This window comes from Artemia sp. Qi Xiang Cuo, chromosome 15, assembly GCF_049724085.1.
Source record: "Artemia sp. Qi Xiang Cuo chromosome 15, ASM4972408v1, whole genome shotgun sequence".
Taxonomy (NCBI): domain Eukaryota; kingdom Metazoa; phylum Arthropoda; class Branchiopoda; order Anostraca; family Artemiidae; genus Artemia; species Artemia sp. Qi Xiang Cuo.
This window is the reverse complement of record NC_142808.1, coordinates 43,463,687-43,478,591: the sequence shown is the minus strand read 5'-3', so window position 1 is coordinate 43,478,591 and position 14,905 is coordinate 43,463,687. Positions and strand designations below refer to the sequence as shown.

At 36.7% G+C, this 14,905-nt stretch overlaps 1 protein-coding gene across 1 annotated transcript in view; it reads right to left on the bottom strand.

Annotated features, from left to right (window-relative positions):
* Window positions 1-14,905, bottom strand: part of LOC148943698 (ubiquitin carboxyl-terminal hydrolase 33-like) — a 124,231-nt gene that overhangs the window by 92,358 nt on the left and 16,968 nt on the right. Inside the window, 3 exon segments of the mRNA XM_089101205.1 lie at window positions 2,989-3,239; window positions 11,461-11,683; window positions 13,154-13,270. Coding sequence (XP_088957331.1) covers window positions 2,989-3,239; window positions 11,461-11,683; window positions 13,154-13,270 — 591 coding nt within the window.

The following is a 14,905-nucleotide window of genomic DNA, read 5'->3' as shown; positions in this document are numbered from 1 at the left end:
ATAAATATATAATAACTTAAAATACTGTCATCTAGCTGCATCTCTTAGATCTTGTAACAAAAAAGGAAAACAAAGGCCTGCTCTACTATTCATGATGAGCGGAGGGAGGTGACAAAACGCCCATAAACCATATTTTTGCTGGTAAAAGAGGTCGACAAACCCAGCTCTTTTGCTAGTATATAAATATATATAAAAATTATACAAAGTAAGTTTATAGTATAACTTTATAATGACGAAAATAAATAAATGTATAAACAAGTTTTTATATACAAATAAATAAGTTTATATTTTATAAATAAAGTAAAACTATAAAAGAATTCTTGTTCGGGGGATCCTTTTTTCACCTGCTTTTTAAAGATTAATTGACAAGTCGGAGAAATACCCTTTGTTTTTTTTTTTCAGGAGGAATAGTTTTTGTACCTGCATTTTAATGGCAAATTCAGTAGCCAGAAAAATATATCACGGGCGGGAGATGGGATTATACCCGGTGCCCCATCCTCCACTAGATAAAATTATATAGATGACAAATTTAATATAAATGAAACGATATGAACTATATAAATATATATATGATCATATACAAAATTCAATGTCTGTCTTTCTGCTCGTCCGTGATAACACTGGAAACAATGGCCAAACTAATCGAATAGTTCGTGGTAATGAACTGTAAGTAAGGACCGCTGCGGCTCAATAGTAACCGAAACTCTAAGAAACAGGGTCTTGATAAAAATATATACATAAAAAGAAAACCGAATTTGGATGTTTATTCAAAATATGTAAATTTCATCAAGTTTAATGCTACCCATCAGAAGTACGAGCCTGAGAAAATTTGCCCAATTTTTGAAAAAGGGAGGAAACACCCCCAAGGCATCAAGTGATCTTGATGAAAATCACTCCATCAGATTCAGCATACCAGAAAACCATACTATAGAGGTTTCAAGCTCCTATGTACAAAAATGTGGAATTTTGTGTTTTTACCAGAAGAAAGATAACGAATGCTTGTTTATTTTTTTCCAGGGATGTTCATATCGAACCAGTGATCGTAGAAGATCGGGAGAGTCATCATTTGATCGGAAATCAAAAGTTTTAGTGCCCTTTTCAAGTGATCAAACATATTGGAGGGTAGTTATCCCCCCACCCCCGCTCGTTTTTTCCTCAAAGTAACCCAATCAAAATTTTGAGATAGCCATTTTGTTCAGAATAATCATAAAATCTAATAACTATGTCTTTGAGGATGACTTAGCCCCCCCACATTCCCGGGGAAGGGCTGCAAGTTATGAACTTTGCCCATTGTTTAAATATGGGTGTGGGTCATTGGGAAGTATACAGATGTTTCCAGGGGAGATTTTCTGGTGGGGGGTTCTGGCGGGTCGGTTACGAGGGAGGATCTTTCCATGGAGGAATTTTTCATGGGGGAAGGGAATTGTCCTTGGAGAGGGAGCCGGATTTCACAGCATTATTTAAAAAAACAATCAGAAATTAAATATAAAAAAGATGAGTTTTTTCAGCTGAAAGTAAGGAGCAACATTAAAGCTTAAAACGAATAGAAATTATTACGTATAAGAGGGGGTCGCCCCCTCGTCAATACCTCACTCTTTAGGCTAAAGTTTTTATTAGTACCTTTAAAAAAGTTATTTATTCTGATTCAACGACCTTTGTGATTCAGGAGTCATTCTTAAAGAATTGGGACAAATTCGAACTTCAGCGTAAAGATCGAGGTGTTGACAAGGGGGTGACTCCCCTCATATACGTAATAATTTTTGTTCGTTTTAAGTTTCGATGTTACTCCTTACTTTCAGCTGAAAAAAAATTGCTGTTTTTTTTTATTTGATCACACTAGAAATAGACACAATTTTTCAGGACTTGCAAAAAATACCACAAAGTGAGATTTTGGCAAGGAAAAAAGCTTGCAAAACTGGCTCTATTACTGCTATGCTTTATAAAGCAGCGTATTAAATACTGCAGAATTGGAATTAAAACTTACAGGAAAAAAATCACTTTCACAACTTGCAAAATTTATACAAAGATAGAGGAACCCCCATGTAATTATTTAGAATATGAATTTTTTAAAAATTTAAGAATTAAATGTGAAAACTCTCAATAGCTGGAAGTATTGTATAATTTTTGGTTATAAAATGGAGTGAGCGGTAGTTTCAACCACAAGGAATAAAAACCATACGGAATAAAATATAAAGAATAAAAAAACTTATTATATACATTTAAACTATACATTTCATTATAAAAAAAAAACTTATTTGATTCAAACCGAATCAAATTATTTTTGATAGATCTAAGTAATATTATTTCATAAATAAATTTTATGACCACATTGATAGGGCATAGTAGACGAAAGACCCATAGGTTATTGATATAATTCGTGTTCAATTTAATGTTTTTATTTGTTTGTTTTTAAAATTTTACAATTTCTCAATTAATTTTATTTTAAATAGTAAATAATTTTCGTTTTATTAGGTCTCCTGATTTTTGGTGTTTCCTAATTTCTCATTTTAAGTGTTTATAGGGTTCTTTTTCTTCCATGATTTTTTAGAGGTTAATATTTTAATTACTTTTCCTGCTATACTTTCTAGCCCCAAAACGTGCTTGGAGGAAATACTTGTGGAAATGACTGTTTTTTTCTCTCATTTATGTTTCCCTGAGTTTTGTCCTTTAATTTTTTTATCTAATATTTCGGGAGATTTTGTTCTTGAATTTCGCAATATTTTTAATTGGACAGCCAGGGTCGTATTCAGGGGAAAGTACGCCATTTGAACGTCTCCCCCGAAATTTTTGTCCAACTCGTAAAAAAAGGAACAAAAATACATGGAAACAAACTTTTATTATGCTTTGAAAAGCTTTTGTCCCCCCCCCCCCGAACAAAAACCGTGGATACGGCTCTGAGGATAGCACTTCTTTGACGACTATTGGCAAACCTTTGATTTAGTAAATCAGGCTATTTACTATTTTTCGAAGAAGAACAATAAAACTTGCTTGTTTGATAGCATGAAGAACTCCTGTAGGCGCTACATATTCTTTGATGCTGTCATCCACCCATACATGATGTACAAGCTGCATGTAGTTTCTTGCTAAACTGGCTTTGCCATCTGATTTTGTGCCAACTGCTCCAGTCACAAACCCTTTGCAGGCGATGAAATACTGCGTTAACTCTGGACAATTTAGTAATGCCTGAAGAGCAGCATTTAAATAACAAGTGTTGCCCAAATTAGACAATCCAAACACACCTAGAAAACGTGATAAAATCTATACACAGTTATATTTACATATTATTATATTTTATGCTATATTTATATTTTATATTACATTATTTATATTGATAATTTGACGAAAATCTATTTTGTTTTCTTCTCACAGCCTTTTTTTCTGATAGTAATAGAAACAGTATTACTGCAAAGTCAATATAAAATATCCATCTATTTTTTTAATCTCTTTTTATTATTCACTTTTTATTATTCTCTCTTTCAGTCATTTTCTTTATTGTTTTGCAGCGTTTAATACTTTTCTTTTCGTCTCTCCTTTGTTGCGTATCCTATACGTAAGAGGTATTTTCGAAGACCCTACTGCCTTTCTATGAGAAACAAATAAAAGTTCAAAAGGTATAAATCCTTTTAGAAGAAGACAGTGAAAACAGCTACAAATCTCTGGATATTTCGGTCACATATACAGTGGCTGCCTTCAGCAGATAAACTAAAATAATACAAATAAAACATCGACATTTACATGTATATTTTGTTTTGTTTTGTATAAATGTCGATGTTTTGTTTGTATTATTTGAGTTTATCTGCTGAAGACGGGCACTGTATATGTGACCGAAACACCCAGGAATTTTGTAACTCTTTTCATTGTCTTCTAATAAAATGATTTATCCCCTACTGAACTGTTATTTTTTCGTTATGCGTAACAGCTTTTCTGGTTTCTGTTTTTAACCTTATTGTGCTTCAGCTCGAAATTCGAAGTCGATGCTAATTTCAAATATCAAAAAAAAAATTAGAAAGACATTTAGTTCAATAACACGGCTACGTGGTATCTATCGCCGTGATAGCTTAAGTTCTCTTTTTACCCAGTTACCCTTCAGCCTTTTCTCTATCTTTCCCTTCTTTTCAAGCTTTTAAAATCTGCAATTTTTCGTAGAGTTTATCTTCATTGTAAGCTTTTACTTGGGCACTGCCTAAGTAAAGAACGATGTGGGCACAATATATTGTTTTTTTTTAGATCAGGATCAGGGCACTTCTTATAGAAAGAAATGTCATAGGAACTTCAAAAAGAGCTGATGGAGGGCAACCACCCCCCCCCCTCTACCACGTCAATCAATTCCCCAAACACATCCAATCAAAATTTTGAGATAGCCATTTTGTTCAGCGTAGTTTAAAGGTCCGGAAAGTATGACTTTGAGAATGACAACCCGCCCCCCCCCAAAAAAAAATAAATCCACAGAGCAAGGGTTGTAAGTTATGCCCTGGTGGGATATAGGGTTTTTTATAGAGAGAATGGTCGTACAAACCTCAGAGGGGCCTTATTTGATTGGTAATTAGAAGTTCTACTTGTCTTTTTAACAGTCAAAAATGACTGGAGGTCAACCATCCCCCCCCCTTCGTACACCAACCATTTCCCCAAACACATTCAATCATAATTTTTGAGATAGCCACCATTTTGTTCAGAGTAGTTGAAAGGTCCAGAAATTCTGTCTTTGAACAGAATTACCCCCCCCCCCCATAGAGCCCTGACGTCAAGGGTTGTAAGTTACGTCCTGGGGACATAAGGTTTTAAAAGAAAATAGTGGTCGTATAAACTTCAAAGAGGGCTCATTGGATTGGTAATCAGAAGTTATAGCGCTCTGTTTAAGAGTCAAAGTGATCAGAAGGCAAATACCCCCCCCCCCCCCAAACACACACACACGTCGTATTTTCCCGAAACGCATCTTGTAGAAATTTCAAGATGGCCCTTTGTTGTTGCAGAAACTTCGTAAAGGGCTCAGTCCGTTGATAATTGAAAGGGCTAGTGCCTTCTTTAATAGTCAAAAGTGATTGGAGGGCAACTACCACCCCCCACACCCATCATTTCCCCAAACACTTCCCGTAAAAAATTCGAGATTATTATTTTGTTTGACGTAGTTTAAAAGTCCAGAAATTATGTCTTTGAGAATGATAACCCCCTCAGAGTCCTCAGGGCAAGGGTTGTAAGGTATGCCACGAGAAGGTTTTTATGGAAACGGTGGTCCTATAAACTTCAGAGGGGACTCATTGCATTGAAAATTGGAAGTTTAAGTGCCATTTTTAAGAGTCAAAATTATCGGAGGGCAGCTATACCCCCCCCCCCCTCCCGCGTCATATTTCCCCGCAATGCATCCGATAGAAATTTTAAGATAGCCAATTGTTCAAAAATAGTTGAAAGATCTCATAACACGGCCTTTGGGGTTGACACAAGCCCCAAGAGTATGGGGATAAGGGTTTTAAGTTATGCCCTGGGGGGGGGGTGTAATGTTTTTATGAAGAGGTGGTCTTGTGAACTTTAGAGGAGGCTCATTTGATTGGAAACGCATAGTTTCTAGTTCCATTTTAAGAGTCAAGCATGATGGGGAGAAAATAGCTCCCCCCTCTCCCTGATACCATCTTGTCCCTAAACACATTCGATCGAAATTGTGAGACAGCCATTTTGTAGCCAATAGTCCAAAAAGAATATAACAATGTCTTCAGTAATCAAATATAAGAAATATTCAGGCGGACGTTGAGCTAAATTCAAACAAACTATGAGCATGTGAACTTTCAAAAAGATGACAAAGCAATATCTCAAGAACAGCTTATATTATTCAGACCTTTAAGAGCAAGTTGTGGGTGATTTTGAACTAGCCAGAAGGCCCTATGTGTATACTTTTAGCACTACAACTACAGTTACTGTAACTAATGACACCAAGAGTATTGAGGTGAAACTTCTCGGAAGTGTTTAGGGGGCGTTCCAATTAAACAAAAAAACTGTATACAGGCAGGTTTTCAATAAGGCATATAAGCAAAATCATAGGAAGCACCATTCTATAATAGCTAGAAATATCATTGAAACATTTAAAGAAGCTAATTCGATTCAAAATTAAAAGTTCTAGTGTCCTTTCTAAGAGTAAAAAGAGATTGGAGGGCAATCAGCTGTCTCTTAAGCCGATTTATTTCCCGAACAGATCTAGTCAAAATTGTGAGACAACTATTTTGTTCAGCATAGTAGAACGGTCCAGCAACTATGTCTTTAGGGATATTGGGCATGCCAAAAATATTAATTTTTTTCATGAAAATGACTTTGTCAACAAAAAAACGAACAGAAATTCATCTATAAAAACTTTTTCCCCAAAACAAGTCTTTCAAAGAAAAGTAAAGAGCTCCATTAAGCCAAAAATGGGCAGAAATGAAGTCAAGTAATCGTCCAAGCGTAAAACTACCACAAATCACTATCAATAAATAAATGAAACTCAAAATGAACAGAAATTAGAATAAATAGCCGAATCAAACTCGAGACGAGCAAAAACTAACATCAGTAGGGCTGATAACCACCATGCCTTCTCAAGACCAGAACATAGTTTGTGCTTTATTGAAAACAAAATATGTTTAAATTTTTTTACTTTTCTTACTTAAATAAGTAAAATACCTTTTTTTACTCACTTTTTTTTACCCTTTTTTTATTTTAAAGCATAAATATCAGTGTAGGTATATTAAACTGACAATCCACGGTCATTTTTTTTTCAGTAAAGCCTAAGTTATGTTCTGGTCTTGAGAAGGCATGGGGGTTGCCAGTCCTAGTAATGTTTATTTTTGCTCGTCTCGAGTTTGAAGATCTATTTTTTTATAATTTATGTTCGTTTTGAGTTTCATTTAATTGTTGATAGTGATCTGTGGTAGTTTTACGCTTGGATGATTATTTGACTTTATTTCTGCCCATTTTTGGCTTGATAGAGCTCTTTACTTTTCTTTACAAACTTATTCTGTGGAAATCTTTTTTTAAATTAATAAAAATATATGACACCGTCATTCAGCTAAGGGGGGGGGGCTAGCACCCCCCCCCCCCTTATGGGCGCCCATTAGTCTATCTTTAATGGTTGCTTTGTTTCATTTGTTGAAGTATTTTTTGTAATTTCATTTATGTATTTATATACTGCTCGATTTTAAGGGGACTAAGTTAATAATTTAGTAAACAAAAAATGACAAACGGTCTCAGGAGCACAAGTATAACGCTAGATTATCAGAGAAGACTGTTTCAGATTAATATAATAGGTCAGCAGCTGACCGTCAGCTACCTGCCAACTGAAATACATTTTTCCGAGCTCTCTGCTGAGGCAACGCTGGCAAATGGTAATTTTATTCCTTCTGCCGATTAATTTTGTCAGGAAACTTATAGGGAGGATGAAAAAGTTTCATAAAAGAGCTAAAATTGAATACAATCCCAGCGGGGCTAAATATTTTATTCTTCGAAATAAAATCGAAATTAAGCATGATTTGTTTTTATTTTGGACTTATCGGACTATACCGGTAGGTATATGCATTTTTTAAACTGCTGCAGATTAACCTAGCCTTATCTATTTTGTCATCAATACAAAGAAAATCTAAAAACAAAAGAATCCGCCTATTTACAAAGAATGTAAGGTTGGGTCAACTTAGAGCTTATCAGCAAAGTGAGACCTTCTTGCTAAGGAAGCAGGAAAGCTGCTCAAGGAGTTATCCTAAGATGCAACAGTCTCCTCCCTGATGAGTCCTTTTTGCCTCTTTTCTGACGTCGTGCATCAAGCCAGTCATGGAATGCGCATGTCCCCAAATTCTGGAAATCCTGATACTAATCCTCTGCAATCGATCAAAGGCCGTTCTGACGTGGTAACTATGTCGGTCTTTTATTAATGCAAACATTCCCCTCCATCATAAGAGTTATGTCCCGGCTAAGTCCGGCAGGACTATCTTGAGCACGGTGCACCCGATCAGGAATATTTAAAAATGAGCTTCACCCGACGATTCGTCGCCACCTAGAATAGCCTCCCACCTGCGGTAGTCCCAGAAAACCCCTCGCAAATTTCACACGAAGGTAGAGAAAATATATTAAAAGAAACAAAATAAAACGAGGAAATTGTTAAGACTAGCGGCATATCAGCACTGTTGATTGAGCCACAAAAATTGTAAAAAAAAAGAATCGGAATATGAAGGTTGTTTCGAATTTTTCTGGTTTAGCAGGGTGGCCTTGAACTGTCAGTAGCACTGATATATTAATAATATCTATTTGATGAGTGTTAAAACACCATGATTCCTCTCTTTTACTCTTTGGTTTTGTTCTTGATATGTTACTATAATAACCAAAAGATTGCCAATTCCATGACTGCTTTTAAATCTAACAATTTATCCCAGAGAGGTGGTAGAAGTTCGAATAATGAGGGGTGGAGGTACCAGAGTTACCACCTTCGAATAGAGAGATGGTAGAAGTCCGGTAGAAGAAAAATGGTTCATTTATGGACATCGTCAAATAATTTAGGTAAATGTTAACACTTGCTGGCACAAATTGGCCATACATCACACAGCGAATGAATCGGTTGAAGAGGACTGGGCCACAACCTTATCGTCTTCTTTTGGCCACAACCTTATGGTCTTCTTTTGGCCACAAACATAATTGTCTTCTTTTTGGAGATTTTACCAATATATGGGCGAAAAAGTTTCTTATTTATTCACTTTTTACGAAAACCATACACGGAACAATCCTCCCAGGGACCAAAAGATCTTGGAGTCAATTCTGACGACCATTCTGTCAGCTGCGACTTTCCCTGTAATATATAGACAGTCTTTGTTCCATTCCTGACCATGTCTCCAGAATCCTCCCTATTGTTCCCAGTCTTCCTTAAGTTTGTGCCTATTTTTCGTGTCCAAGATAGTTTTGGTTCACAAAAAAGGATGTATCTACATATTCTACGCTCGGGGCGAAGCAATATGTGATTAAAAAGCTGAAGGCAACGTAATTCGGGGATAAGCAATAGTTCTTCAAATAGTTAGCAACAAATGCTTATTTTAACATTGGAGTTCCTGATCCCTCTTCTAGTATGGAGAAAACAGCAGACAGCAACCCTCTTTAATGCTCCCATCTCTTCTTACTTGATCGGTCATGTCTCATAAGCGTATAAGAGTACTAGTCGAACAATTGCTGCACATCCCCGAACTTTTGTTTTGACTGAGATTTTCCGTATGGTCAAAATCTTTTTTTTCTAGACAGGTAAAACTGTTATGCACGCACATTTCACTTACACTGGTCTGGCATTAAACGAAGCTATGGCACATGAATTCTTTTACATACTCCTACGTGCTTCCCATCGAGGATAGTCTGCCATTGAGTAGAATGATCGAGTCATAACTTTAGCATAACTTAGAGCACATTTTCCGCATCCAATCAATCGGGTAGTTAAAACGTACGAAAAAGGGGCACCTCCACTTTACAGAAAAATTAGGATTACCAGATTTACGGACGAAAGTCCCAGTGTCCATGTGAACGTATCTCATCATGCTCAACATCTTGTGGGGAAACCGTCAACAGCCATAATTCACCATAGTTCGTCATAGTGCTAGCAGTAAAGTAGATAAAGGCAATGAGAAGTGGTAGATGAATTCTGTCGTTCAACACTAAATGATTAAGCAGATTGTCAATATCTGAGCAGCCCCAACCTAATCTGAAACCTTCTAATTCAGTACGGATTGGCTTGTTTCGTACTTTTTTAAGTCAATTTAAATAATGAGGTAGAGAATTTTCATAGCACGGTCAATTAAGAGATGTTTCTATAGTTTCTGCAAACGGCCTTACCTCCTCTTTTGACAAGTGGAATGGGGGCTAATACTTTTTAACCCTTGCTGACAAAACACTAAAAACAGAGCACAAGTCAACACTGACTTTACTTATTTGAAAAAAATGGAGCCCTGGATTTACAATTCTTGGAATTTATCCCAACTAAGAAAAACCTATGCGCAATAGTTCTCGATTCAATCCACGCAGCATTAAGCTGCAATTGCCCAAGCCCCTTTTTATACATAACGTGTTTTGATATTCGATAGCTAGAAATTAACTAAGATATATACAAAATTGATTTAAAAGGATAATTCCAGGTTTAATGCTACTAAGAAAGGCGACTTCTCATGCAAGAAATACTGGTTTTGTGCATTTAATAGGTTGCTAAGTTAGCGTAGTTAACAAAAATTTTCAGGTGGGTGAATTAAATGTTATACCAACAAGACGTTTGAAGGAAATTAAGCTAATGAATAAAACGGTAAGGAATGTGGCCTAGTTCTGATAATACTGCGTATTCTTTTTCAGTATGAGTTAGGCCAAGAAATATTTCAAACCAAGTGAATAATTGAAGGGTGGAGCTAGATACTAGACATACCTTCAGGCGTGCAGATAAGGGAGAGAGACCCCCCCCCCATATTTCCAAGGTGTTGGCGCGCAGCACCAACACCTTGGAATTTAGCTTATGTTTTTAGTTCAATTTAGCTCATGTATCAGCATTTGTCGGCAAACTCGACGATTTTGTTGACACATTCTTTATATCCCGCACCCCCACCCCTAACCCAAACACATGCTGCACCCCTGCGTACCTTCTGGACCTTGATTTGGACCTTTTATCTTTACTTTGAAGTACAAAGGACAGTACAAATGAAAGTGGATTCACTAAACTGGCTTAGTGTAAACTTGTCTATTAATTATAGGCCTATAAAAATTTAGTAAAATTTATGAAAACTCAATTTCTAATGTAAAAAAACGTCCATATGCCGTCATGTAGTTTTAGTACTTAACGGGTGCTCAAGTTTGAAAATAAGGAACGTGAGTGAAAAATCAACAGAAAATGAAGATATCATGATAAAGCTCTAGAAAGTGAAACTTTCCTGACTGTTGTTGTTGTTCAGGGTAAAAAAATAACAACAGTGATTGAATGAGTAAAATTATGTAAGAATATAGCCCTAACATCTTGTTATCAAATAGGAACTGAAAAGAAAACTTAACATTGTACTTGAAAACTTAACATTGAGTAGCAAAAAATCTAAGCTATGCAATAACATGCTTGTTATTAAAATTATTAGAGTCTTTTAATAGAAACCAATTAAGTTATCTTATCTTATCATACTTATCCCTTTAGTTGAGTGTTTTCACACGTTAATGTACCCTTATTTTCTTCTGGTTCCGAAAATAACACTTTTATTACTTAATTTTTACATATTCCCACTATTCTAGTTCCCATTATTTATTCAAGCGAACGCTGTAACACCCTACAACACCCTAAAATTTTAAGCGAATAACGCCCTAAAATCTTTAAAATATTAAAAAAAGTAGAAAATTCCAGTTTTCAAGTATAAATAGACCTGAGATGGAGCCATAAAAAGAAATGTTTTCATTTTATGTCCTTGGTAAAGTTCCAGCTCATATCCCAATGATTAACAAATATGACTTATATACCTTTTCTTGCCCCTTCAGTGACATACTCTTCACACGGCTCTTCAACGACACTTTCTTCAGCCACATTGGTTTTATTGTTTCTTGCTAACTGCGTTAGAACTAATTCACGAAGCTCCTTTGGCGGTGCAGGGCTGTTCGATTCAATCAAAACCTCGGAATGACAAACGTAGCACCAAATACGGCTTGATGACAAGTTAAGTTGTAGATAGTGGTCGGGACATTGCTAAATTAAGTTTTTCAAAATTAAAAATTTAGTACATAAACATTTTGAACATAAAAAAAAGAAAACATCCAAATCAGCCAAATTTGTATTTTTAATATAGAAGGGTATAAAGGGAATGTTAGCTATATACAACTCAGGTATCCACACAAACATTTTCAGGAGGGGAGGGGGATCGAAAAAAAAGGAAAGTTGCTTGAAAATAGTACCAGCATGCTTTTTATTCTCCCACAAAACTGGTCCTAATAGCCCCAATCCAAGGAGATTTGAAAAACTGTAGCCCGAAAATATATTTGCTCAGTACTTTCAAGCCCCCTTCCATAAGAAAACTTTATAACCACCCCCCCCCCTAACTTTAAGGCTTAGGCCTATAGTAAAAAGCTCCTAAGAGTGAAAATTTAGCCTCTCCCCTTCCTAAAACCAAGTTTTACTTGTTTTAAGAATTTAAATATAGCATCATAGAGCAATAAGTATCATCATGCTAAGTAATTCTCACCCTAAAGAAATCCAGCTAATGCCTCTGTAATCACCACACTCGAAACTAAAATTGAACATTAGTTAATCAAGCAAATTTCAGCGTTTCACAAATTCATGACAGAAAAGCTGTATCTCCTTCGATTAGTGGCTATTTAGGAATTACTTAAAAGTGGTATCAATTGATCATTCAATGTTTTAAATTTAAATACAGCAAGTATATACGAGGAGCATTTAATACGCAGCTTTTCGGTCAGCCATGTAGCCGTTATCTGGGACTGTGAAAGAGTTGGACCCACAAACCTTTTAGAAGATTAAAATCTGTCATAGGAGCCCATTTTACAGATATTGCGAGGATATTGAGAGCCGAGTTAGCTACAATACGTTCAGCAAAATTCGTCTTGAAATCCTCTTCCATCACGACAACATCCCGGCGTATTGGCTATGCGTTGGAAAAGAAGGGTTGAAAGATTTCAGCGGACATTGATAATTCATAGCCCAGACTTAGCATGTCTGACTTCGTTTTTACTCCCCAAATTAAAAAAAAACAGTTGAAAGGTGTCAATCCCAATAGCAATTGTGAGCAAAACATGCGGTGAAGACATGGCTCATAAAGAGGTTACCAGAGTACTAAAAACCAGACTGAAGGATGGAAGCACCACCTGGACAACTACCTGACGGAGATCATGTTGAGAATAGATTAACTGTAACGAAAAGATTAAAAAATAAATATAAAATACGGCTTATTTTTTTGAATGCCCCTCAATTTAGCCCTTCCCCCAATTTAGTTACTTAATTGCCTTTGAGTCAGATCACAAGTTTGACGGCTTATCTCCCTGGCATGGTGAAAGGGCAGATGGCATTGCTGCTCTTCTCACGGCATTGCTGCTCTTCTCAAAACCCCCTAAAGGCGGGAGTGTCATTTACAACTTACTGAAAAGAGAGAGAGAAAGAGAGGGAATAACGCAATGAAAGACACATAATATAGATATAGCATACCTCAAAATGTGCTGTACTATGATCTTGAACCGAATCTCCACATCCTATTGAAAAACATCCTGGGCTTAAGCAGAGCCAATGATTATTCCTTATTGTCCCACACCATTTACAGTCAAGCTTAAAAGAAATGATGTACAATATTAAAGCGGAAAAGCTATCACTGGAGATTTTTAAAAGGAGATTGCCTAAAAACCATTATGACAAAATGAATTTCTATCGTTCTTTCAATCTACCATTTTTTCTACAAATTCAGTCCAGAGCATCTAAACACTGATGGGGCGATGAAACATGAAAATTGTGGGTTCATACACCTGTTTTTTTTGTTTGTTTTTTTTCACACATCATTGCAGCAAAACACGGAGCTGTTCCTATCAAGAAGGTTCATTCTATCAACTAAAACGAAATGACCAGACTAAAAGCAGATGACAAGAGCAGATAGTAACAGCGTTACAATAGGCAACGCTGTAGCGTTGCCTATAGTAAAGGCCATACGGCTCCAATGTTTTATTAATATTATTTTTTTTTTCCCCAGAGGCACTTCATATGGAAGGGGTCGTCGTAGAAACTTCAAAGGGGGCTCATTCGATTGGAAATCGAGAGTTCTAGTGCCCTTTTTAATAGTCGAAAATGATTGGAGGGCAACTAGCACCATGCCCATCTTCCCCCAAACACATCCAATCAAAATTTTGAGATAGCCATTTTGTTCAGCGTAGTTGATTTCAGGGTATAAAATATATTTTTGAGGAGGACACTCCCCCACAACCTTCAGGTCAAGGGTTTTAAGTTATGCCCTGGGGGCATATAAGGTTTTTAAAGAAGGCGTTGTCGTAGAAACTTCAAAAAAGGCTCATTCAATTGGAAATTCAAAGGGATAGTGCCCTTTCTAATAGTCGAAAGTGATTGGAGGGCAACTAGCCCCCCTCCCCCGGCGCCCATCATTCCCCCAAACACCACCAATCAAAATTTTGAGATAGCCATTTTGTTCAGCGTAGTTGATTTCCAGATAGAAAATATCTTTTTGAGGAGGACACTCCCCAAAACCCTCGGGGCAAGGGTTTTAAGTTATGCCCTGGGGGGCATATAAGGTTTTTATTGAAGGCATTGTCGTAGAAACTTCAAAAAAGGCTCATTTGATTGAAAATTCAAAGGGCTAGGGCCCTTTTTAATGGTTGAAAGTGATTGGAGGGCAACTAGCCCCCCCCCCTCCCACACGCCCGTCATTCCCCCAAATACATCCAATCAAAATTTTGAGATAGCCATTTTGTTCAGCGTAATTGATTTCCAGATAGAAAATATGTTTTTGAGGAGGACACTCCCCCACAATTCTCATGGCAAGGGTTTTAAGTTATGCCCTGTGGGCATATAAGGTTTCTATAGAAGGCGTTGTCGTAGAAACTTCCAAAAAGGCTCATTTGATTGGAAATTCAAAGGGCTAGTACCCTTTTTAATAGCTGAAAGTAATTGGAGGGCAACTAGCCCCCCCCACGCCCAACATTCCCCCAAATGCATCCAATCAAAATTTTGAAATAGCCATTTTGTTCAGCGTAGTTGATTTCCAGACAGAAAATATGTTTTTGAGGAGGACACTCCCCCACAACCCTCAAAGCAAGGGTTTTGAGTTATACCCTGGGGGCATATAAGGTTTTTATAGAAGGCGTTGTCGTAGAAGGCTCATTCAATTGAAAATTCAAATGGCTAGTGCCCTTTTTAATAGTCGAAAGTGATTTGAGGGCAACTAACCCCCCTCTCACG